Here is a 24357-nt window from a genome sequence, read left to right on the forward strand (position 1 = left end):
CGATCGGAAAATCTCCAACGCGGGGAAGATTCACGGGAAAACTTGGCCGAGTCTAGGGGCAGAGAGCGTAAGAATGCGCCGCCGGAGCTGCCACACGGTACACCTTGGTATGGAAACAATCAATTAGAAGGTTGGGATTAGGGTGAAAAACAAACAACTTGGCGCATCGGAAAATTCTTCACTCAAGGGAAAATGGACTCCTTTTCACTCTCGCTCGCTTGCTCTCGCGGGAGCGCGAGAGCGGCTCGGACGAATGTGGGAAAACAGGTACATCATCGATGTCGAAAGATATATTTTTAAAATCCAGACAGCCAGTACCGAAGACACAGTCGTGAAGGCGTCAGTGATCGCCTCGAAGACAAGATCATCCACTTGACTTGCAGAACGCAGTCTTTGATCGCTTTTCGTGGCGAAAATTGGTTGCTTCCCGTGCCATTTCACTGTGCATGGAATGTAATTTATGTTCTGCGACGTTTCTACACCAAGATCTTTTAAATGAGTAGTCATCTTCTCCGCTTGCGGAGTTTTAGCTCGGCTTTTGGGAGTAGATCGCATTTTCTCAGTTCTCGTGGTCCCCATTTTCTTCTGCGCATCAGCAATGATCCGGTGATCATCGAGTCGGTCTCTGACGCACAACCGTCCGGCCGGCCGACCGGCGGATGCGGTGCGGCATACAAAACATGCGAAACAACAACGTCCATTTCGCCAACGCAGTTTAAAATTTACGAAGGTCTGTTGGACTTGAAATAATAGTCAATTCAGGATCAGCTGTTACGGTTGGGCGAGGCGCCAGCAAGCGTTTAATTGATGTTGTTGTTTTGTTGTAAATCACACACGTGCACTTTATGGCTTTCGTAAATGCATTAGGAGTAAGAAGATAGAGCAGAACTTTGCCAAACCCAATTCGGCAAGAATCATCATCCAGCTTACATTCAATTAATGCATGCTATGCGGGCGATTCCGAAATACCTGTTTGGTGTTGTTCTATAACTTTCTGTAATTACTTTTAGTAAACGTACTAAAAGTAATAGTAATACTAGTACGTACCTTTTGGTGGCCAATCAGATCCACAGGACTTCTCCCGAGGAGCCACGAGCTTTCGAAAGGTCGGCTGGTCGACTATGCAGGCACAGAAACGGACGATTGTCGACAAAAGTAGTCCAGACGGACACCGAAACGGACACTCTAAAGATCACCATTCTGACAAAGTTTATTTTATGTTTGTATCTCTGCGAAACATTATACGCAGTAAGCGAGATGAGATGAGATGAGATGAGATGAGATGAGATTATATGAGATGAGAAGAGATGAGATTATATGAGATGAGAAGAGATGAGATGAGATGAGATTAGATGATATGAGATGAGATGAGATAGCAACAAAATCGGAAAAACAGAAAATATATTCAGAAATTAATCTATTCCTCCTTTATTTCTATTTTCTTGGACCAAAAACACGAATGTAAGCACCTTTGACATTTCGTTTTTATATTTTTCACGAAGCGTAAACGATTTGGCATTACAAATAAATGTTACGCTAGTTTTTACGCCTCGTGTGGCTCCAGCTTTAGGATAATAGAATAATATGAACTTTTTACACTCATTATTTTGATGACGGAATGTTAGAAACAAGAATATTGTGGTGTGGTTCCACTGATTCCCCAACAAGCTTGAAAATCATAAGTCGTATTGTTTTAGTGTAGTTTGCCCAACAAAATGCCCAGCATTTGTTTTGTAATTCAAAGCACAGCGAAAAAGTTTTAACCTACCGCCGTGGCAACTACTGTCAGTCATAGCTGTCAACAGAGGGAAACCTTTCAGTTTCATAACAGTTCGGTATCACTTTCGTGCTCTTCCATCGCGCATTTCTTACAACAAATCGTTTCCCCACTGTAAAGTTGTGTTTTCGATCGTCCCAGACACATCATGGCCTTTCTGCAAAAACTTCTAGCCCTTCGAGTGCCGCTATCCGTCAACGTTCGCTCCATAAGTACCGGTGTTCCACGGTTGGAAATCTTCAAAATCCAGTCCCCGCAAGAGTTCGACGAGAAAGTTCGCAACAGCAAGGAACCGGTGATAGTGGATTTTTTCGCAACGTAATATACCACGGTCACAGGTCATCTGAATGGTACTAACGTTTGTTTTTTTCCCCTTGAAGGTGGTGTGCTCCGTGTCGAATGCTCACTCCTCGCATCGAAACCGTTATTGGCGAAAGCGCAGGCAAAGTGAAACTGGCCAAGGTACAGTATTGTTAAGTTCATCCAGAGCGACCGTCTGTTTTGATAAGCAATCTTCATAGGTTGATATCGACGAGCACACAGATCTGGCTTTGGACTATGAGGTCGCTTCGGTGCCCGTGTTGCTAGCGATCCGCAACGGTCAGGTTGAGCAGCGGCTGGTCGGGTTGCAGGACACGGATAAGCTAAGGACGTGGGTCCAAAATGTGGTAGGAAAGCCGAAGTGATCCAGTACGAAAAGTACCATTGTAACTGTTGTGTAGGCATATTTCAACATCGATCAGATGGATTTCGTTAAGTGCGTAAAATGCTTGCGGAGGCCTCCGAAAAGTGGTAAAGCCAGCAAATGTGTCAAGTGTGTTAATTAGAAAGTATAGTTCCATGGAATGGAATAAAAACGTTTCAAACATTCAATTTATCGTGCGGGTTGCGCCGTTTTTAACATTTATTTACATCTTCTGTTTCATCCCAGCGACTGCAAAAGTTCTCTCGCCCGCTTGTACTTGCTGCTGGCGTGCAAGGAATCATCATTATTTTCCTCCGCTGCAGCATCCAGTGTTTGTATCGCTGTTTCGGCGGTCTTTATCAAAATGGTCCGGCTGACCCCTCTGGCCGCACTCACGTATTCCAGTGCAATCGGCCACGTTTCTGCATCTATATGGCTTTCGTCAAGAATATGCCTTTGAATGATGATTTGCTTCAACTTTTGAAACTTCCATTTTTCCCGCTGGGCACTCCAGCAATTCAAATATTCTCGAATGTCAGTTCGCTCCTTCTGCAGGTCCTTCGATTTCTTCAGTGCCTCTTCGCGCTTCCTACGTTTTTTCGCTCGTTTTCCCTCTTGTCTTTTAAGCACGATGCCCGGCACCTGATCGGATGTTGTACCTCCTACTATGCTATCGTCGACGATGTGCTTCTTGACCTTCTTTTTCGGGATTTCATCGCCGTTTTCAGACACTCCTGCCGTTGGTTTACGTTTTCCTGCAAAAGCATAAACCGGTAATGTTCCGCAGGCGTTCCATAAAACTGCATTTTGGGCATACCTGGAAGTTTCGAGAGAACGGCTTCGTCTGGTTCCTTGTCCTTGTTTATTGAATCTTTACTTTTATCCTTCCTTCCCATGTTTTCCCCTTCAACAACGCGTATTTTCTTCACAATAGAGCAGCATGCGATATTTATTTGCGATGCCTTTGTTTATGTTTTCGATGAAAGCCTCTGACAGTTGACAGTTGCGAATCGACGCAAAGCGTAGCAGCAACGCTTCGCGTCGCGGCGAAATAGCTGCTTCTGTGATTAATTTTTAAGAAAATCCAAGGCGTTCGATGCGTGATTTGATTTCAATACCTTTGAAAATTATTATTCCACTACATCACAAACAAATAATGACACACCCTTACAGCACCAGCACCGGGCCAAAAACAACGAACGTCAGTGTATGTAGAGATCCTTAAGAACGAGAAAGTGTGTTGAAATGTCGTCCGAACTATGCGTATTATGCTTTTTGACACTTGTAACCAAATCGTCTCACGAAAAACGATACACAGATCCGCGAGATAGATACCTGGATTACCTAAGCAAACCAAAGTTGTACTCAAGTACCGTTGACTAGAATATAATATTTTAGGTCCTTCTATATTGTTATTTAAATGTGTTTTATATTTTCACGAGATCTAATTAACAACCTTGTTTGTGTCAAGAAGAATCAGGTTTGCCATGAATGAATTGCTATAGCTAGAGCGGAAGCGTAGCAACAAGAAAATTTGTTCGCTCGTTCCATGCGCAGGATCTCTACTCGACGATAGCTGACATTACACTCCATTTTGCAACCAGGTGACAGCGAAAAAAACGCAGAGCGATAATAACTAAGGCTCTGCAATATTTCGGATCGTTGTCCCCGTAAAAAACTCTTTAGACGTGTTCCAAAAAATACGGTTTCTTTTCGATGCACTACGCAATCGAATCGATAATTCGAGCATAGAGAAAGTAGTGGATCGGTAGATCAACAAAGCAATCTTCGACCGCATTCAGTGTCATCGAGGTCGGGGTCGCCGTCTACACGAATCCGTCGGCTGTTAGGAAGTGGCGCGGTTAAAAAAGAGGCGAAACGCAATTCCTTCGTTCCCCCTCTGCAGGCTCGACCGAATACTAGTTTCGCCGTGATTGCCGCGAGTGTGGTGTAAAAGCAAGCCGTTCGAAGGTCAGATCAACCGTTTAGAAAATCAGGTGTTTTAATCAAAGAGCAAAGGTTTCACGGTCCGTAGACTCGAGGACAGGGCCTGTTTCTTTCGTGCCAGAACAATGCTGGTAGTGTTTCGGGTGGGTTCGTGTTGTAGCAAGCGAGCGTCTACCGGACCACAGTGAGTACCTTTGATCAACTGGATCGCGTAATCCCTGGAAAGACGCACTGGAACAGAGTACAAAACAGCTGAAACGATGGAGGGCGACATCTGCCGGGTGTGCCGCTGCGAGGCGCAGTCCGATCGTCCCCTCTTTCACCCGTGCATCTGTACCGGAAGCATCAAGTGGATCCACCAGGACTGCCTGATGCAGTGGATGCGTTACTCACGCAAGGAGTACTGCGAGCTGTGCGGTCACAGGTTCTCGTTCACGCCGATCTACTCGCCCGATATGCCACGCGTACTCCCGCTCAAGTACGTGGCCAAAGGTCTGCTCAGCTCGGTCGGCACGGCCGTGCAGTACTGGATACACTACACTCTCGTTGCTCTGGCATGGCTCGGAGTGGTTCCTCTGACGGCGTACCGTACTTATCGGTTCCTGTTTTCCGGCTCGATCGAAATGGTGCTTACGCTCCCGATCGACATGTTTTCTACCGAAAATATTACCATCGACGTGTTTCGCGGATGTTTCGTGGTAACCTGCACCCTATTCACCTTCATCGGATTGGTGTGGCTCCGAGAGCAGATAATTCACGGCGGCGGGCCCGAGTGGTTGGAACGGGACGATCCCCCGCCCGCGGAAGGCGGCGCTGCTGGAGTTCCCAATGCTGCAGGACAGGGAAACCAGGCTGCAGGAAACGGAGTGGACGGTGAGCATGGCGTGGCTGGTCCAGGAGGTGCCGATGCTGCAGCTGGCGCACCGGGGGCAGCAGTCCCCGGCGCCAACAATAACAACAATGATGATAATAACAATGAGGAAGAGCACAATAACAACAACAATAACAACTTTGTTGATAATAATCTGCTCAACCGCTTGCAAGACAGACCGCCACAGCCACCGCAAGAACAACCAGTCCTAGCGGCGGTCAATGATGAACCCCAACGCCATCGAGGTCGAATCGTCAACTTTCCGGAAGTTCCGCCCGATAACGTGCCAATTGATCCGGCAGAGCCACCACCACCGGCGGCGGATGGTGATCAGCCAGCAGATGCTGGTGGCATCAACGAACCGGAAGCGGCCGCCGACGAAGCCAACTGGAACCCGATGGAGTGGGAACGAGCTGCAGAAGAGCTAACTTGGGAGCGGCTACTCGGCCTCGACGGCTCGATGGTGTTTTTAGAACACGTTTTTTGGGTCGTTTCTCTCAACACCGCATTCATCGTGATCTTCGCCTTCTGCCCGTATTCCATCGGAAACTTTCTCATCTCCTTTCTTGGCATCATAACGCCCGGCAAACCGTTGATGCACTTCCACGGTCTTCTCACGACATTGCTTGGGTACTGCGTGATCGGCATTACATTGGTGAAGCTTCACGCCATCGCCCGCTTTCTGCGTTGGCGTCGTCAACGGCGCATCCTAGGCCTTTGCTACATAGTCGTGAAGGTGTCCTTGCTGTCGGTGGTCGAAATTGGCGTGCTGCCGCTCGTTTGCGGTTGGTGGTTGGATATATGTTCACTGCCGATGTTTGACGCTACGCTCAAGGATCGGAAAGCAAGCTTCCGGGCTGCTCCCGGCACGTCCCTTTTCATTCACTGGATGTTCGGGATGGTTTATGTGTATTACTTCGCGTCCTTCATCGTGCTCCTGCGGGAAGTGCTTCGCCCTGGTGTCCTGTGGTTCCTGCGCAACCTAAACGATCCCGACTTCAGTCCTATTCAGGTAAGATGCGCTATTTATATTTGAGCTAACGTAGTGAGAAATTAAACTACAATGTCCTCCATATCCTCACAGGAAATGATTCACCTTTCCATACTGCGCCACACACGCCGATTGATCTCGTCGGCAATCATCTTCGGATCGGCCGTGCTGCTAATGCTCTGGGCACCAATTCAAATCCTGAAATCGTTTTGGTCCACATTCCTACCGTACACGCTTTCGGGCGATGCTGAAGTGAACGAACTGAGCCTTCAGCTGTTGCTGCTGCAGGTAACATTATTCCTGGCTTGAATTATTCCTTGAAAAATTAAAGGGAAAGATAGCTTGTGGATTTGGGGTACTTTCAAGATTTTGGCTGGCTGTCTTTGTAGTAATAGCTAAACACTAACTAGCAACTAGAAAATTCAAGCATCTTACTACTGCTCTGTCCCTTAAATTTCAATTTTTTACAAATTATATTTTTGCTTTACTCTACAGTTTGTGTTGCCGGGTTTCTTCGAACAATCGCATACACGTATCTGGTTGAAGGGTTTGGTTCGGATCTGGTGCAACGTTGTGGCCCGCTTACTTGGCATAAAGAGTTATCTGCTAGGGGTTGAAGTACGCCTTAACGAAGACGATCCTGCGGCAGCACGCCAGCAACAACCAGAAGTCGGTGCGGGTCTAGCAGCAGCTCACCAAGCCATCATGCAACGTGACGTACCGATCGGGTTTCAGCCTTACGATCGCCCTCCATTTTTCGCAATCCGTCTCGTTGGCCTGCTCGTGCTTATGGGCATCAGCCTCGCAATCGGCTCTCTAGCCGTACTCACGATTCCGGTGTGGATTGGTCGCTATGGTTTGGCCCTCGGATCCGTCGGTTCCTCGAACATTACACCATCCGCCAATGCACCATCCTCAAGTGGAAATGGTGGTTCAGAACCCTCCGCAAGGCCGCACGAGCTCTATACGGCAGCCATCGGTACGTATCTCTGTTGGTTACTATCGCGCGGCATTGCGATCGCCGTAAATCTGTTCCCGCAGGGTCGGGAGGCCGTTCTTGCGCGCATCAAACACTGGATGTCGGTGGCCACCTCGTACGCGATGGCCGCTATCGTGTTCGTGCACATGCTGGGCGTGATACCGCTCATGTTTGGTCTGCTGCTCGAGCTGGTGGTTGTGATACCTTTGCGTGTGCCGCGGGACCAAACCCCAGTCCTGTTCCTCTGGCAAGATTGGGCACTAGGCGTACTCTACACGAAAATCGCTTGCGCCTTGACCCTCATGGGTCCCGATTGGACGCTCAAGCGGGCCATCGAACAGGCATACCGGGACGGGTTGCGTGATATGAATCTGCGCTTCATCATTCGCGAGCTGGGTGTACCGGTGATCACGTGTTTTGGTCTCGCACTTGCCGTGCCGTATGTGATCGGTCACTCGTTCCTACCACTCTTCTTTACCAACCCGATGACGCGCGCACTGTTTGCTCGCGAGATTTATCCGTTCTTCCTGCTAGTCGCGTTCGTCATTGGCATTATCGTGTTACAGGTTCGCCAATTCAAGAACCTATACGTAGCCATAAAAAATGACAAGTATCTGGTAGGCCAGCGATTAGTAAACTACGATCACCAGCGTAAAAAACGGCGTGCATCTGGCTCAACCAGCGGCGGCGAGGAAAATTCTGCCGGTCCCTCCGCACCAGTGGCATCATCGTCGACGGCAGACCAGCAACAGCCGCCCGATGAAGATAGAGATGCCGAAAGAACCACACTGGGAGACGTGGCAGATGCTACCCGCAGCGCGCACTCGAATATAACGCTGCAGCAAGCTGTACAATAGTAGAACAATCATATTTTTGGATGTTATGAGATATTTTTTTAAATTAAACTAGATGATAATAGATTGGCAATGTTTTTCTTTTCTTTTCGACATTTTGTAATATTTTCATTCTGAAAGTTCTTCCATATGCTTTTGAATAGCTTTCTGTTTGTCCTCGCAAAAATAACAGTACAGCGCACCGTGAATCTTACATAACAACACGTCAACGAATCCTCGCCTGTCCCTTTCTTATTAGATTTAGATATTCTTTATCTGCCGTTTTGTGATAAAAGCAATAGAGACAAAGGCCAATCAGGTAAGAAGCGCTGGGGTTGCAAGTTAGCTTTCGTTTGGTAAAACTCGCTGAGGTTATTTGAAGCTCTAGAATTGCCCGAATAACAGTTTGTGTTTCCCTCAGTTGTGCTCATTTCTAAATTGTAAATGGTTTTGTATGGCGAGTAATTTTACCTATTTCTTTTCTTAGTTTGAACACTAACGCAAAGAAATGGAGAACAAGTGAGTGAAGCAAACAAGCGGAATGTGAAAATACTTGCTTGCGAAATGGCATAAAACAATGAATTTAGATAAAATCTGTAATATATCACTGAATAAATTGATACAAAGCCTATCAGAACCTAATGTGTTTCCCGTCATGTCTCAACGAGCGACTATGTCCGTTCTTGTGTCCGACACCTTTGCAAATATATGCTGTCAATATATGCTTTGGTTTATCTCGTGGCTGCTTGGGATGACTTATCAGACAAATATCTGATTGAATCAGGGATAAATAAACATAAATAAAATTGATTATTGTTAAGAAAATTAAGAAAATTGAAAAATTAAGAAAATTGAAAAATTAAGAAAATTAAGAAAATTGAAAAATTAAGAAAATTAAGAAAATTTAGAATCGAACATTTTTCTTATGATGAAATTGAAATGTTTCACCTAAAAGCGAGCGTAGCGGGGACACAGAAAAAGTGTTGAAATAATTCAGGTTTGAATGACCCCGAGCTATGCAATTTCAGAGCATGGTTGAAACGCTTCGCTGAACGCATCAAAAATGATTTTTAAATTCCCGGTTTTCGATTTCGGATTGTTATTTATTGTTCACTGCTACTTTCAACTGCTTAATCAGACACGTTTGGTTCAATTACATTGAAGTGGTGGTATTGAGTGGTGTGGTATTGAGTTGGTCTATTGTTCTTTTCTTTACACTAAACTAGATAAACTGAACCAGGCCAAGGGTTGCTTGTAAATTGATATTTTTGAGCTAAATCAAAGCTTCATTTCGTGTTTCGAAGGGTATATAGAAAAAATACATTTCAGCTGTAAAATGTGACGTGGTTGTGGCTCTGCATCGTTCAGAATCGGAGAACCGGTAATAAAATTAATGCTCAAGCAGGTTGGAAAAGAGTAATGACGTCAAAAAACTTTGCCAGTGCGTCGCGAGGGCAAGTTTCGGCACGTATTTGAAGAAAGTTGAGCTTATGTCGTTTAGGAACCTGGACGGGTCCGTTCAAGGTCGATTAATCACGCTTTAGAAAATCGCCTTTATCAACCCGCACCGCCCGCAAGGACGCACAGCATCCCGGTATCTCGGTCCTGTTATCGGAGCCGTGAGTAATGCACCGCGTGTGCGCGAACAGAGTACCTGTTAACGAGCCGCGATCGTGCTTTCGATCGCCGGTTGAAGCATGAAGTGCATGACAAAGTGAGCAATGCTATCAGTACCGCTGCCGGGTAGTAGATTGCGCCGTCCGCTAATGCTAAGCCTGATAGAGACATTACCGATGCTGGGCCTTGCCAAACCGATCTGGAACCGAATTGATGACGCTACACAAGGTACCTAACCAGCCGTGGTTCAATTGTGTTACGAGGATCTCCGTGTCGCACTAACGCACACCAAGCCACGTGGAAGATCGTGGGAAGGGTGGGAACGAAGGATCCGGACTTAACGCAGGATGTGCAGGATATGCGCAAGTCAGTCGCCAGTGTGCCGTCGTGTGGAACTCGAGGCTCTTTCGTTTGGCTTTTGGTTTAAAAAACTTGTTTCATATTTTGTGTTACTGTCGAACGGTATCGCATAATCCGGAAGCTGAATTTGATTTTTTTTCCCTCAGGTAAGTGAATGTGCTCCATGTTTTGTATGAAGCTAAGCAGAGTGTGATTGGCCATATTTTGTATGAAACCTAAACGTGCGAACCTAAACGCATCGAGCGGTTGTGGCCTTATTGATGCAATTGTGTTGCGGTGGTCATAGTCATCACCAAACATACAACCGAGCCACATCCGGTGGCTTTCGATGCTGGGAGGCGTTCTCATGGACCCCCCGAATTAAAGCATTATGCTGCGCGCATATCGTGTGTTCTGGTGGTGGAAACGCTATCAGCTGTTGATTACAAAATAACAGTCGATGTGTTGGTGTGATTATTTGTGGTCGCGTGGAGATGTGTTCGTCGTTGCGTCCTTCTGTGTACGATTTGAATGCCGGGGCCGCCACGAAAAGCGTAAAAGTCATTCGCTGTGAAGTGTAAAACTATTGTGTGCGCTGAAGAGCCGGAAATGGTAAAATCCCAAAATCCCAAACAGTGGCCTTTTCAAACTGTAAGTTCGGATTCGTCGGATGAAATATTCCAAATTTTCCACAGTGCCAGACAAACAGATTTCGAGTGGCACCAACGAGACGTAATGCCACTCAACCAACCAGTTCGCGCGATTAGATTAGATCGTATCGATCACTGGCCTGGGGGGATAGACATCGAGACCGGCACCCACACCCCCCACCCGGCCGGCCCGGCGGGGTGTTGTATGTGCGGGAGCCGCGACCGAATATCGCGTCTCGCGCAATTTAGCGGTTCGCGTTCGGCAGTTCGCGTTCAACAAGTGGCCGAAGCGGATCGTTCCGCGATCCGACGTTTGGCTTTGGGCTGTGCCGTGATCGTTCTCCATCACCGGTTGTTCCGCGCGTTGTGCGTTCGAAGCCGGAAAGCCACCAATCTGGTGCCGGTTTAACAGCGCCTGGCGTCCCGCAGTTTTCCGCCGTTCGCCGAGGGGGGCCAAATTAGAGCGCGTGGTCATAGAGGAAGAAAAGAAGTGCTGTTTTCGGTGTCGAAATCTATTCTTGGAAGCGTCTCGAGCGGTTTCCCAAGTAATCACCGTTGTCGCCCGCCCTAGTCCGAGGGTGTCCCCGAGGCGACACACTGCCGTCGGAGTGCCTTAGTGTCCAGAAAAACCGATAGGTGATTATTGATTGATAATCATACGAAGAACCACAAGAAATAAGAAGCTTAAAAGTGCAAAAACCTCAGCCTCATAACTGTGGGTTGGCGACTAGAAGTCTTCCACATTCTACACGCGGCCCCATCACCCTCGACTCGATGTGGTGGGAAAAAATAGGCCACAATCTGTTGTGGCCAATGTGCGAGTGTTTGTGCGGTGCGGTTTTCACGGTGTTCCGTTCTATTGTTTATCGCTCGCTAGATTAGGGGGCAAATATCGCGCACCTAAACACTCCGCTATCGGATCGCGATGTTGGGGTCGGAACCGGAACACGTGGCCCCGGCTGGCGACCATTATTTCGCTCTACTAACCACAGCATCACGGCCACCGATGCCTGGACCTTGGGGTCATCGTGACCAGAGAAGTGTCGGGTTCGGGTTCGCGCGGCTTCATGATGGAACCGGCAAAACCGCAATCTAATCGTGCTACTTGAATTGTGTCCTCTATTGCGCTATCCCGGTGGTTCTTATCTCACCACCACCAATCGGAGTCGGTTTATGTCGGCTCTCGCACCTGATCGTCTGCCTATCAACAGGTTGTGTTGGAGTGTGTCAATAAATCATTTGGATGGTAATTGGGCGGCCCGTTGAATCAGATATTCCCCGGCAGGCTCGCTTCCAAACAGCCTAATTAGCAATTATGCTCTGTCCCCCGGGAGCATTTGTGTGCTACCGTTTTGATGTCTAGCCTCAAGAAAAATAGTCCTGCCTGTAGCTCGAGTGTCACATGGGAATCAGGAATCGGCAATGGGAGCAGGAGTCAACCAAACTTCGTCTGCTGCCTGTCTTTCGCCTACCGATTCGAACTGAGACTGAATCAAAACCCTAATAGATGAGGCAAACAGTCGGATAACCCCTGCGCGCGGCCTCATCGAGAACGGGCCAGGGACATCGAAAGAAGCGCAGGACGTGTAAACAAACGCCTTCTACGGACCGGCCGCCGTCTTCACCTTGACCTCGTCCGCGGGTGGCATACAAATTCGTGGGTGTTTGTGGCACACCCACCCGACGATTGGTAGTGGTGAACATGATAGCCGGTCGTATGGTCATTGACACTGGGCCGAACATTTTCGGCAGACAGACGACACCGTTTGAATGCACAAATATGCAGCAACCTTGACGAAATTGGGGCCACCTCGTGGACACCTTCGTTTGCGGCACCTGGTACTATCGAGCATTCGAGGGCACTGGAAGGGTGGATCGATCCACCACCATCCGGTTTGGGCGAGATTTGAGCGATCGAGGTCATGAAGCTGTCGCATCTCCATATACATCGGGGTGTTCGGATCGCAACAAAAGAAGAACTGCTCCGTGCGACTGTGACCATCTTTCTCACAGAATGGCCCCGCCAGAAGTAGAACCACTGAAGGAAGCTGGCAACTCAGTCGGCCGACTCAGTTGGCCCAGTTATCAAACGAAAAAGCCGAATTCCCGCGGTCAGCAAAGCGAAGCAAGCGAAGCAACTGACCGCCGAATTACCATTTCAAACAAACGGCGGACGTCGGCGGATGTCGGCTGTGTGTCCCATTCCAATTAGTGTGTCTTTAAAAGAACTCAACCACAGCCCCCAAAACCGTTCCGTGGATTGTTGGTGCGCATTGTGCGCAAATATTGTTCCAGTTTTCGTGTGCCTGTGGGTTGCCTGCATTGCACGTGTCATCGGGGTACGGATTCCGTGACACCTTCGCGCGCGCAACGAATTACCGAACGGACTGGACTGATGGATGGACTTTTTTGGTGCAATGCAATGGTCGGTTCGGTAGCGAGGAATCGATTGGAGCTGATCGGTTCGATTAGGGTCGGCTGATGTAATGCCCGGGACTGGGACAAGGTTTGCCGCGGTGGCCATCGCTTGCCTCTTGGTTTCGGTCGCGTGCAATGAATTCCACTCCGTACGTGGGCGCTTCATCATGGCCACTACTTTCATTTGAATGAAATGGCTCCCGTTGAGTGGGGGACCAGTGTGGACATTAAAACTTCAAAGATTTCTTCCTATAACGGCCAACTGTGGTGCCTGAGTGTGGTGCCACTTAATTCGTGGCTGAAGCTGCAACTTCCTGTCTAGACCGTGAGAGCTGCTTCAGCGGTCCACCGATTCTTCTGGTTTCCTCGTTAGCATTGAATTGATTGTAGTTAAGCAATTCTCCACATCTGCTTCACGGTGTACCCGGGCCGGGTATAAAGTATGGTAATCACTAACGGAGTGGTTCCGAGTGCCACTAAGGCATTTAAGCTCTGCGGCAAACAGTGCGCACGGTCCCCGGAATTGCGTGCCAATTGTCAGTCGAAGCCACTACCCCGGCGGTAACCCGAGTGATAAGAGCGCCAGAGACGGTTTATGGTTCATCATAAATTTAATCTAGCTTAAGGAACGGAATGGGAACGCTGTTGGGTCCCCGAAGGCCAAAGAGGTTGTCCCTTACCGCTAACATCTTCCAGATAGGAGACTAAAAATAAGGGAACTATTTTGGTACACTCAGCTACCATCATCCCATGGAAACCCTTCCAAAATCCTTGTCACACGTTATTAATTATGGAAATATTATGGAGTCCGTTCGGTACAACCAGCACTTTAAAAAGGGATCGAATGTTGTTGAGAGGTCGCTTCCTTCCCGTGCTCGCCTTCTTGCATTTCACCCGTCCCCCGTAACTTATTGAGACCGCTTCGTCGTCGTGGCTCAGTGAGCATGTCGCACACGATTAGCGAAAGTGGATTGCACTTACGGGCTGGGAAACGACCGGGAACTTCCATCCAGCTTTCGAGTCCACCCGGTCGCCACTCTGGCCCGTGGCTCTTAACTTCTCGGTCCCGCCAGTATTCAAATGGGCACAATGCCACCACACGGCAGAGTGCATTTATCCAATTGTTGAGCATTGTGCGCCTATTGCGACTAATGGCGGACGGATCATACAATTGCGCGGCATGCATTCTGCTGGTCGATAACGCGATAACGAATGCTATCGGCCGCGGCTCACGTGGTCACAAGATTTCGCGGAATAAGGTCTGTTGTAAGATCCGCTATTCTCGATCCTTAATCCTTGCACCGTGTGACGGAACCGGTTTGTCCGGCGACCGATTTCTGTGAAATGCAATTAAAATGTGCGTGTTGTGGCCCCCCGCCTGCGGTTCCATAAGGGTTGAATCATTCTGCCTTTGGACAGATTTATGCGCTCCTGCAGGGCAAGAATTTTTCGCCGAATTTTAAATTCATTTGATTTATGTAAGATTCGCAATGGGCTTTTCGGGACCGCGGCGTCCGTGAAGTCCGAGGGCCCAATAAAAGAGGGAAGTGTGTGTTGCGGGATCAGAATTATTGTTCAAAATGAAATAATGATGCTGCTGCGTGAATAAAAGTTGATTGTGGCGTGTTTGGCTTCCATTTTGGTAACGGTGGTGGCAATGTGAGGGAAAAAGATGTGCACTTAAGCGTTAAATTTTGTGGTGTGGTGGTTTCTGTGGGCTGTTGGAGTTAGTAACGGTGGGTGGTTACCGTGTGGGGTTGACCCAACAGTTCGTAGTAGATAATTGTCAGCTGAGCGCACCAAAAGCACCAAATTCCCTGCCCTGTCACGATATTTTGTAGACAGGTTTTTCGTCGTGCAGAGCTGCCGCTGTTCTGGTGAAGTGCAATAAAAATTTCGGAAAAGCAACAGGGACACCACCATACTAAGGGACGATCAAAATATGATGATCCACTCGTGTGACTTCACAAATCTCACTTGGAGCTGTCGAAAAACCACACACAATGGATATACTTGAATAGTGAAAATAGATTTACAACCTTTAGAGCCAATGGAAGGTTTAAAACTTTAGTATACCAGTCCGTTCAATAAGTTCGTAGCCTCCATAATAAGAAAAAACACATTTTTATGATTTGAAATTCACTTTATTATTCAATATAGCCTGAACCCATGAACATCAACACACTTGTTCCAAGGAAATTCCAATTTATAAATTCCATCCCTGAAGTGAAAAACTGGAAAGGCTTCGAAACACGCTTTTGTTGCTGTTATGACGTCATCATTTGATGAACAACACTTTTCACGCATGATTGTTTTGGGTCTGAAAACAGATGGAATTTGTTAGGGGACAAAACAGTTCGAACTTTAATTCACGAACTTTGGTCATTTTCAAAATGTTCTTGTGACAAGGTGCAAAAAAACGTCATATTATGACGTCATCATTTGATGGAAAACGCTGTTGTTGATATGGATCGTCTTGAAAGCTAGTACGACCACGTTTCAACTCAGAAACCCTCCTTTTTATTTTCTAATTGAAGGCGAAGAGTCCTTATACACTTTCAACATTCGTTAATAAATTTCCTTTGCTTTTAAACCATCCAAAAATAAAATGCAATCACTTTTCCATTGTAAAAAATACTGTAACACGTTGATACTAAATGACTTGTGTAAAAATTAAATTAATTGACCGATTGAAATGAAACTTCCTATACGTTCACATGAAGAGTGTACAAATTAGGCTCGTAGCAGTGTTCTTTGTTATCGAAGCTACGAACTTTTTGAACACACTAGTAATAAGCTCCTTTGAACATGAGTAAAATAATCAAATAGAAACATTGAAAAATTAGCATACGTTTATCTTCCGTTTGCAGGTCCCATGAAGCAGGTGAACCGGTGGGCAACAGGTGAAGCCAACAGTGATTCGTCTTGGTGTCATACAACCCGTCAACAACCCTAGATCCCCAGGATGCCGATGAAGGAATGGATCTACCAACTGCAACCGGTGCAGCTTTACATAGTCCTCGCCCTCTCGACTGTGTACTTCGCGGTGCAGCTTTTCGTGAGCCACATTTCGCACTCGCTGGTGCTGCTCGTTAACTCCTATCACATGATGTGCAACATCATTGCCCTCACCGGCTGCATTCTCACCATAAAGGTATGCAGCGTAAAGCATCGGTTTGATTTGCTTTAATTGTAGCGACTCGTGTTAACGTTCGTTCCCCATCCGTTATCACCACGTTTGAACGGCGCGGGAGACAGAAGTATGATGATTAGCAGCTACGATGATTAGATTTGCTTAGTGGGGCATTATTTATGAGGTTCGCTTCTTCCGACGAAGCCAGCCGGGTGGCATTTAGCTTCGTGGCTTACCTTGCCCCGACCCCCGCCGTATGATCGTGGCATCGCGGCGGAGGTGTACTCGTTTCAAATCAGCTCATAATTCAAGTGCGCGGTAACGCCTCTGAGCGGGACCGCAGCGCCCGTACGATGGCGCTTCAAGATAAAGACCCCCGGCATCGGTGTCGAGCATTTATGGGCCCTGACTTTCGCTTTCATGCCTCGCGCTGTGTTGTAGGTTGGCCACCACCCGCAACACCATCGAAGAGTAATTGCAAGGTACGCGAAGAGGCACCGTTTTGCATCCACAGCTGGAATGGCATTTGAGCGTAGTTTTCCGTAGCGCATCGTTATTTCTAAATTGCCGCGGCCACTGAACGTCGGATATGCAACCTGCCGCCAACGCGGCTGCGTAAGCTAAGTAGAACGTGGCCACACGAGGCTAGCTCTTCATTAGCCCGAATTCAAGCCGCACGTTATCACTCACCCAGAAGGTTCAACGTTCGTGTAGTCTCTTCGGTGGCACCCAATTAATGTGTACCATTGGCTTTCTACCTCGTTATCCGTGGGTAATTAGGGTGGCTTGTAAAGGTTTACACTTTTGTTTGCCCATTGTCCCTATCACCGGTTTGTTGAACAATGCGGTGGGTTAATGAGTAGTAAAGTTGTAAAAGAGTGGAACGAATATTTGTGAAAATTTTTATTGCAGGTGCTACTTTCGTCAAAAAAGTAGAAGAAATTAATAAAAGATGTCATGAGAATTGTGGCTCACAGTTCGATAATCGTACATTACTTTTTTTTAAATGTAAAAAATGTAAAAAAGGTACAAATGTGTTAATATTAAGAATGGTTTGAATTTAAATTTTCAAAACAGTTACTTGCATATTCGTTGGTGTATCCACCGTGTTTTGTGATAATTATCTTTAGTTTGCATAGTTATTATCGTAACACGGCTAGTGCCGACTTTGTGCCCATAATCAACCTGTTACCATACAGCAACATTGAACTTCTATCGCATAATCGCACCGTTTCTCTTATAACTGGCCAGGGAAGTCCGGTGATCGATTATCGTTCACGTTCGTGCTATCGATTCGATTGTGGATAGTTACAGATTGTCCCCGGCAATTCCTTTCCAGGCCAAACAATAAAAAATGGGCGACGCCCCGAATTGAACCGCGATTACAAAATTAATTATCCATTATAACAGCGGTTCCCATATGGAGATAATGGGCGGCACATGCCGATCCAGCGTGATATGGGTTCAGGGCTAATGTTTTGTTTTGCGCTCTTGCTTGTCTCGCTCGCAGAAAAGTGCCAAGCACACGGCCCAAGACTGTGGACAACCCTTGCAACAAGATGCCCGGTCCGTCTCGCAACAGCTAACCGATCCGGAAGTGAGTGGCGGGGCCGGCGGCAAGCTCACGGAGGTTCCACTTGCCCTGGGCACACCGGAGGGCAGCAGCGAAAGTACGGATGTGGCCCTGGACATCAAGCGCAACGTGAAGGCGAAAGCCCGCGCGGTGCGGGAGACCAGCCTGAAGAACACTTTCGGCTGGACCCGTATCGATATCCTGACGATGCTCGTCGTTTGCATCTTCATGGCGTCGTTCTGCTTTTCGGCCGTCGTCGAAGCGCTGCAAACCCTGTTCCACATGTCGCACCACGGCGATGCGATGCACTTTGCGGGCGAAATCCTGGTGCTCGCCTCGCTCGGGCTGATCCTCAACGGTATTTGCTATCTGTTGATCGGCGGGTACACGTATCACCAGGGCAGCTTCCTGTACATCACGTCGAGCGGGAACGTCATCATTGACCACTCCATCAGCGGGGACGGTGTGCGGAAGGGCAATCGGCGTCTGTCCGGCTCGAGACACCACGACGCACCGTTGCATCTGCGGAGCAAGTCGAAACGCGAGAGTGTCCGAGAGCTGATGCGTGACATTTGCAGTAAGTCTGTGGCCGGATATCCTCGCCGTATGCACTACAAGGTGTTCTTCTATTTCTATTGCCCTCCACGCGGCACTAGGTACGGTGATCGTGATCGTCTGCTCGCTGATCGTGTACTACACCACCGAAGAGACGTCGAAGTTTGTGGATCCCGCGCTAGCGATCGTGTCCTGCGTGATTCTGATCACCCTGAGCTACCCGTATAGTGAGTAAAAAGCTTTGTCCAAAATGACCATTTAACACATAGACTACCGTCTACAGTGAAAGAATCGGGGATGATACTGCTTCAGACCATCCCCGACACGATCGATATAGAAATCTTCAAACGATCGCTGTTGGACGGGTTCAAGGATATTGACTCTGTGCACGATCTGCACATCTGGCAGCTGAGCCGGAACCAGTACGTCTCGACGGTGCACATCATATTTGAAAGCCCAAAGGTCAGGCGTTAGAAGACGCTTCCGCTGTAACTAACTCCTCTGTTCTAACGCGCCCTGCCCCTTTCTTTGACAGGTATTCCACACTCTCCAAGACGATGTGATCGCATTCTTCCACGAGCAGGGCATCTACCAGGTGACGATCCAGCCGGAATTTAAAACTATGAGTGAAAGCCGCGCACTGGGCCAGGTTGGCCCGACCGAGAGTTGCCTGATCCAGTGTCGTACCGTAGCGCAGTGTGCTAGTCGCCAGTGTTGCGATACGATCACGGGACAGGAAGATGGAGCAGCGAAAGCACCGCTACTCACGGAAGTGATCACGGAACCCGGCAGCACGCAGGGCGGCTGTGAGAAGATTCCAATGACTCCTATGGAGCCGCCGAGTGGCCAGCAGTGTTTGGAGGAAGTCGCAGTGATTGGCGATGATCAGCAAGGCGGGAGTGACGGGGTTCCAGCGGAGGTACTTTCTAGTTCGCGGTCCGACCCAGTAGTGGGTAACTCGGAGGAGAAAGACTCACCTACAGTACAAACGGGTCCAGCTAAGACTGATTGTGAACAGCCCGAACCAAACGGTTCCTGAGGGAAGGTATTTTCTTGTCGACGAGCAAAATCTGCTGTCCTCGCCAATGTTCCGCAGCTATACAGGGAGACGTGGCCTGTGCTTTGATTTCACCTCCTTAGCCGAAGGTGTTGCCATATTGCTTATATCGTATACAACGCGAGAGAAAGAAAACAGTTCGTGTGCTGGACGTGAACTAGCATTTTATTGTGTTAAGAATAAAACCCAACAGTTTACTAGCGATACGCCGTGCTTTATTTTATATTTTTTTATTTATTACAATCATTCAAACAAAGGACAGACCACGAGAAGAAAGATATGAAGCGCTGAAAACCTACCCTCTGTTTCTCATTATCAAGTACGGATCGAAAAGAGTACTATCAGCAAGGGTTGATCGACGAATGAGCAGAGCCAGCAGACGTGTACCGATGGTTATTTATTGATCATAAATTAACGAAAAGCAAAAAAAACTAGTTTCACAGCAGTTCAAACTAAACTTCTCTTTCGACCATGTGTGTCGGGTCTGCGTGTCCTACGCGAAATAGTTCAAATTGGCCTTCTTTTTCGACTGCACCTCCATGATGGCGTCCATAAAGTCCTCGTGGGTGAGGGCCGTGGCCCCTCGTCGCAGGGCGATCATGCCGGCCTCGACACACACCGCCTTACACTGGGCCCCGTTAAAATCGTCCGTCGAGCGTGCCAGCTCCTCGAAGTTAACGTCGGGACTAACGTTCATTTTGCGCGAATGAATCTGCATCACCCGGGCTCGGGCCTCCTCGTTCGGGTGTGGGAATTCAATTTTCCTATCCAAGCGCCCGGACCGCAGCAGGGCCGGATCCAGGATGTCAACCCGGTTGGTCGCCGCAATAACTTTGATGTCGGCCGACGAGCTGAACCCATCGAGCTGGTTCAGCAGCTCCAGCATCGTTCGCTGCACCTCGCGGTCGCCCGCCTTTTCCGAATCGAAGCGCTTCGTACCGATAGCGTCCAGCTCGTCGATGAAGATAATTGCAGGTGCTTTTTCTTTCGCCAACGCGAACGCATCCCGCACCAGCTTCGCACCGTCACCGATGAACATCTGCACCAGCTGCGGTCCGGCCAGTTTGAGAAACGTGGACTTGGTCTGTGCGGCACAGGCGCGGGCGAGCAGCGTTTTGCCCGTCCCGGGCGGGCCATACAGCAGCACTCCCTTCGGCGGGTGGATGCCCAGGTTTTTGAACTTCTCCTTGTGCGTCATCGGCAGGACGACCGCTTCAATCAGCTCCTGTATCTGCTTGTCGAGACCGCCAATGTCGGAGTACTGTTCGGTGGGCCGCTCGTCTACCTCCATCGCCTTGACGCGCGCATCGTACTCGGCGGGCAGGGTGTCCAGGATGAGGTACGAGTCTTTGTTTACGCCCACCAGATCGCCCGGTTTCAGCTTTTCCGCCTCGACGAGCCCGATTTCGGTGAGGAAAATCGTCTGCCGCGTCGACGTTTTGATGACCGCGCTCTTGCCCTTCCGTGTGCTGTCGGCCATTTTCACCGCACCGTCCTCCTCTTCCTCCTCCTGCCCGTCCATGTCCAGCAGCTCGATCACCGACGACACCAGGTACGGGAGCGTTTTGTTTACCTTAATCTTCGCTTTGTTGTCCTTGATTTTCTCGTTGTGCGTCTTCACTTCGTGCTTCATCCTCGCGACCTCGTTGATCATGATTTTGATTTCGTTGTCCATCAGCAGCGCCCGCGTCTTCAGCTCGTCCGTGGACATTTTCAGCACCTCGTCGCTCAGCTCTATGCCGCACTCCTCCCACAGCGCCTTGTCTTCCAACGTGGCGGCCATTATACCGACGGGTGTACCGCTTAATCGTCGGGTGCTACAACTGAGGCAAACTAAAATAAACGATTACAAAGCACAGCGATCGCGACTGAACTGTAAAAAACACTCGGCCAGAATGACTATGGAAAATACAAACTCTGATTACAAAGCAAAACGTCAAATTGCCGCCGCTCAGGACTGTCAAACGCACTCCGACAGACTTTGCAGTCCGACACATGCAATTACAGGGCTGTTGAAAACAGTGGTAGCAACTGATGGTCTATTTCCTTAATACGTTTCATACTTTCAAACACACTGGAAATGAATATTCAATCACGTACGAATTGAGATAATAAAAGAGTAGTTTTCAGTTAAATGCATCACATCATGTTTAATCTATATACATCTTGGGCTGTTTCCAACGCCAATCAGCAAAGTCCGACATTTCAAAGGGGAAGTCCGGCTGTCAAATTTCAACAGTTTCCAGCCGTTTTGTGTTCAAGTTGGTGTATTCCAGGCGGTTTCAATTATATTCCAAAATAACTACTAAACTGATCTATCATGAAAAACGTTGAACGAAGGTGTAATGAAAGCATGATAGTGAGTGATCAAAACGCCAGGTAACTTATTCTGTCGCACTTAAAGCTTTAATTTGAAAATTTAAAATTCAGGATGAAACAGAACTTTATATCTTATTTTCTGAACGATGTCTTTTAGATAAAAAGAATCCTCCGAGGAACACTAGCCAACATGTTTCCGAACCACGAGAAGGTAAGCTGTTTTCGTTTTACGATTTTTTGTTCAGTAATTCTTGCAAAACAGGTAGGGTCCGGTATGTAATTTTAAGGGTTTATAAGAAACATACTAACATGCAAAACTGTATTTAGCTCGTCAACCTTAATGGCGACGCTAACTTGGATGAGGGGTATCTAAACGAATAAATAAGATGGTAGCGAACGGAAGTTTCAATTCAACGTTATAGGGGTAAATTTGAAGCGTGTTCATATTCCGTTTGCACTCGTCGAAGCGTTTTTTATGTGGTCTCTGAAAATTCATTCATCAATAACGTTACGGTTATTCGTTTGCAACGCGCTTTTCTCCCGGCTGACTGACTGACTGGTTGTAAAGTTTTAACTTTATCTACCACGTTCGGCGGGGAGTGTTGCGCATAATGAGGCGGAGACGAATTTTGCTGCATCGTACACCGCAATCCGCGTGGCCAAATTGACGGCTGGTCGGACCAGATGCTTCGGATCGGCGCGGTCTAATGGCTCAATTATGGAGCACGAAGGTTCACGAGGTAATTGAAAGCTGGCCGAAGCGTTATGGCTACGTTCCGGGCGATGCTCTGAACGTTGTATAAATTTCATCGTACACCGTTGGCACGGGTCGCAGTTGCCGGAGCGCAGAGCCATGAAGCCAAACGGTAACGTTTATGGTTTCGCTTGTACCAGTGGAAGTGAAAAACCAAGTGTGGAATGTTTTCCTTTCGCGCTCGTGGCGCGTGGCGCGCGTTCAGCGTCATATTTGCGCCAGACACGTGACCTGCGTGTCTAGTGGGGAGGTTGAGGATGCTTTTCGGCGCCAGGTTCGGGGATGCAGTCGTTCGGCCGGGATGCAATTCAGCCACGAAATGCAGGGCAGCGGTGCCGGCTAGTAGTACCGATTTTGTCGAATTAGGACCGGCGTTGATCACCGCCTGGGACTGGGTTAACGTTTATGGCTTGTTGTGAGTCTCCTCCGTTTCGCGTACGGAAGCTGTGAAAATTCATTTTAAAGTGGTGAGAGGATTACGGTACCTTAGTATAAAAAAATAGTGTGATATAGAAAATTTCAGCAATAAATAATATACTTAAGCGTACTTAGGAACTTTAGAGATCAACCGGTAGATTCATCCTGCTCTCAGGCACATTATAGCATCAGGAAGGCAATGGGCAACATCAGGAAGCTAATACGCGATTAATTTTACGAGTGCTCCCGTAATTTTCGATTAACCTTCCTCTACATACCCATTAAACCAAACGTCCAGATCGGTTTTCCCGATTCACAGCCTAAATTATTCAAAGGCAGCTTCAAAGGGCACCAATAAACCGTGCAGCGGGTGGCCTAAAAGGGAGCAACAAAACGAGAGTCCCAAAACATAGCACTAGCAACGGCAACACACACCCTACTCCGGAGTCTGTCCGTCTGTCTGTCCATCGAATGGCCGGGAGTTGTTGAAAAGTTTAATCGAGCACTAAATCGACACCTGTTATTGATCGTTTCGCGCGCCAAATGGTGGAGAAAGTTACTCGGTTTTTATTTCATTTGCCCATCGGACACCGTCGAAAGGATGTTGCGGTCGGTTTGCTCGGGATTGCCCCCGAAAACAACGGTTGATGGCGGCCCGGCGTTGATAGCGGAATGTGTCCGCAGCAGCCAAATCCTCCGGCCACCGGGTACAGTGCACGGTTGCGTATTAATTATTCACGTCAATTTAGGGAGAGCCCCAAATCAGGTGCCCCGTAAACGGTTTTTCCTGTTGCGGATATCGATTTTCGGTTGAGATTTAATCAATTTCGTCTAGGATTTCGGGGTGCGAAAGGTTGCCGAAATGTTTGCTGATGGAAGATCAATTAAACTCCCCGGGGTCCGGGTTGCACGGCGGCGGTGAACCCAAAACCCGCATCCCTCGGCGTGGCTCGTCAAACGGTTCGCCCCGGACGACGCTGCGGTGTGGAAAAAGGTTTTTAGTAAATTGATTATTCGCCAAAACCTTGTTTGTCGCTATCCGTGCGCTATCTCTATTAATCGACCAGAAGGGCCTCGAGAACGCGGTTCAGCAGAACTTCAAACAACATCAAACGCGAAGCTCCCGGCCTCCCGGTCGGCTGCGTGTCCTGCGTGGGTCCTGAGAAAACTCCTGCCAGTGTTCCGTTGTGCGGGAATGATTGAAAGCGTTTAAATCAATTTGAAATGTGGAACCATTTAAGTAGCATTCAAAAATTAATCGGCAAGAAGGTACATAAAACCATCGTGCGGGGCTCAGCGGATCCCACGGGCAGACGAATGTGTCAGAAGATGAGTTATGAACGTCTATACCAGTTGCGTTCCTTGACACAACGAATAGATCTTGTGGGAAACGTAAAGTCCCCCCACGACAAGACGGACGGATTCCAACGAACTGGTAACTC

At 48.1% G+C, this 24357-nt stretch overlaps 5 protein-coding genes across 6 annotated transcripts; 3 read left to right on the top strand and 2 right to left on the bottom strand.

The window, feature by feature from the left end:
• The first annotated feature begins 1831 nt into the window (after window positions 1-1831).
• On the top strand, window positions 1832-2653 carry LOC131207065 (thioredoxin, mitochondrial). Its single transcript, XM_058199677.1, has 3 exons — window positions 1832-2095; window positions 2158-2239; window positions 2299-2653. Exons 1-3 carry the CDS (start codon window positions 1926-1928, stop codon window positions 2461-2463), a joined length of 417 nt encoding a protein of 138 aa, XP_058055660.1. The 5' UTR covers window positions 1832-1925; the 3' UTR covers window positions 2464-2653.
• Window positions 2654-2662: 9 nt separating this feature from the next.
• Window positions 2663-3408, bottom strand: LOC131207054 (uncharacterized protein C7orf50 homolog). The gene is made up of 2 exons (XM_058199666.1): window positions 3280-3408; window positions 2663-3217 (listed from the first exon to the last, which is right to left on the bottom strand). Exons 1-2 carry the CDS (start codon window positions 3356-3358, stop codon window positions 2700-2702), a joined length of 597 nt encoding a protein of 198 aa, XP_058055649.1. The 5' UTR covers window positions 3359-3408; the 3' UTR covers window positions 2663-2699.
• Window positions 3409-4292: 884 nt separating this feature from the next.
• LOC131206366 (E3 ubiquitin-protein ligase MARCHF6) lies at window positions 4293-8698 on the top strand. 2 transcript variants are annotated; one of them, XM_058198896.1, is made up of 5 exons: window positions 4293-5275; window positions 5390-5422; window positions 5585-6292; window positions 6365-6559; window positions 6767-8698. In XM_058198896.1, exons 1-5 carry the CDS (start codon window positions 4670-4672, stop codon window positions 8105-8107), a joined length of 2883 nt encoding a protein of 960 aa, XP_058054879.1. In that variant the 5' UTR covers window positions 4293-4669; the 3' UTR covers window positions 8108-8698. The 2 variants fall into 2 exon arrangements, with proteins under 2 accessions (XP_058054879.1, XP_058054878.1); XM_058198895.1 differs by having other exon boundaries at window positions 4293-6292.
• Window positions 8699-15987: 7289 nt separating this feature from the next.
• On the top strand, window positions 15988-19555 carry LOC131216170 (calcium/manganese antiporter SLC30A10). Its single transcript, XM_058210588.1, has 5 exons — window positions 15988-16261; window positions 17751-18390; window positions 18470-18595; window positions 18652-18830; window positions 18904-19555. Exons 1-5 carry the CDS (start codon window positions 16073-16075, stop codon window positions 19405-19407), a joined length of 1638 nt encoding a protein of 545 aa, XP_058066571.1. The 5' UTR covers window positions 15988-16072; the 3' UTR covers window positions 19408-19555.
• Window positions 19556-19807: 252 nt separating this feature from the next.
• Window positions 19808-21303, bottom strand: LOC131206225 (26S proteasome regulatory subunit 6A-B-like). Its single transcript, XM_058198691.1, has one exon. It carries the CDS (start codon window positions 21206-21208, stop codon window positions 19919-19921), a length of 1290 nt encoding a protein of 429 aa, XP_058054674.1. The 5' UTR covers window positions 21209-21303; the 3' UTR covers window positions 19808-19918.
• Between the last annotated feature and the right edge of the window lie 3054 nt (window positions 21304-24357).

Source organism: Anopheles bellator, chromosome 1 (assembly GCF_943735745.2).
Source record: "Anopheles bellator chromosome 1, idAnoBellAS_SP24_06.2, whole genome shotgun sequence".
NCBI classification, from domain to species: Eukaryota; Metazoa; Arthropoda; class Insecta; order Diptera; family Culicidae; genus Anopheles; species Anopheles bellator.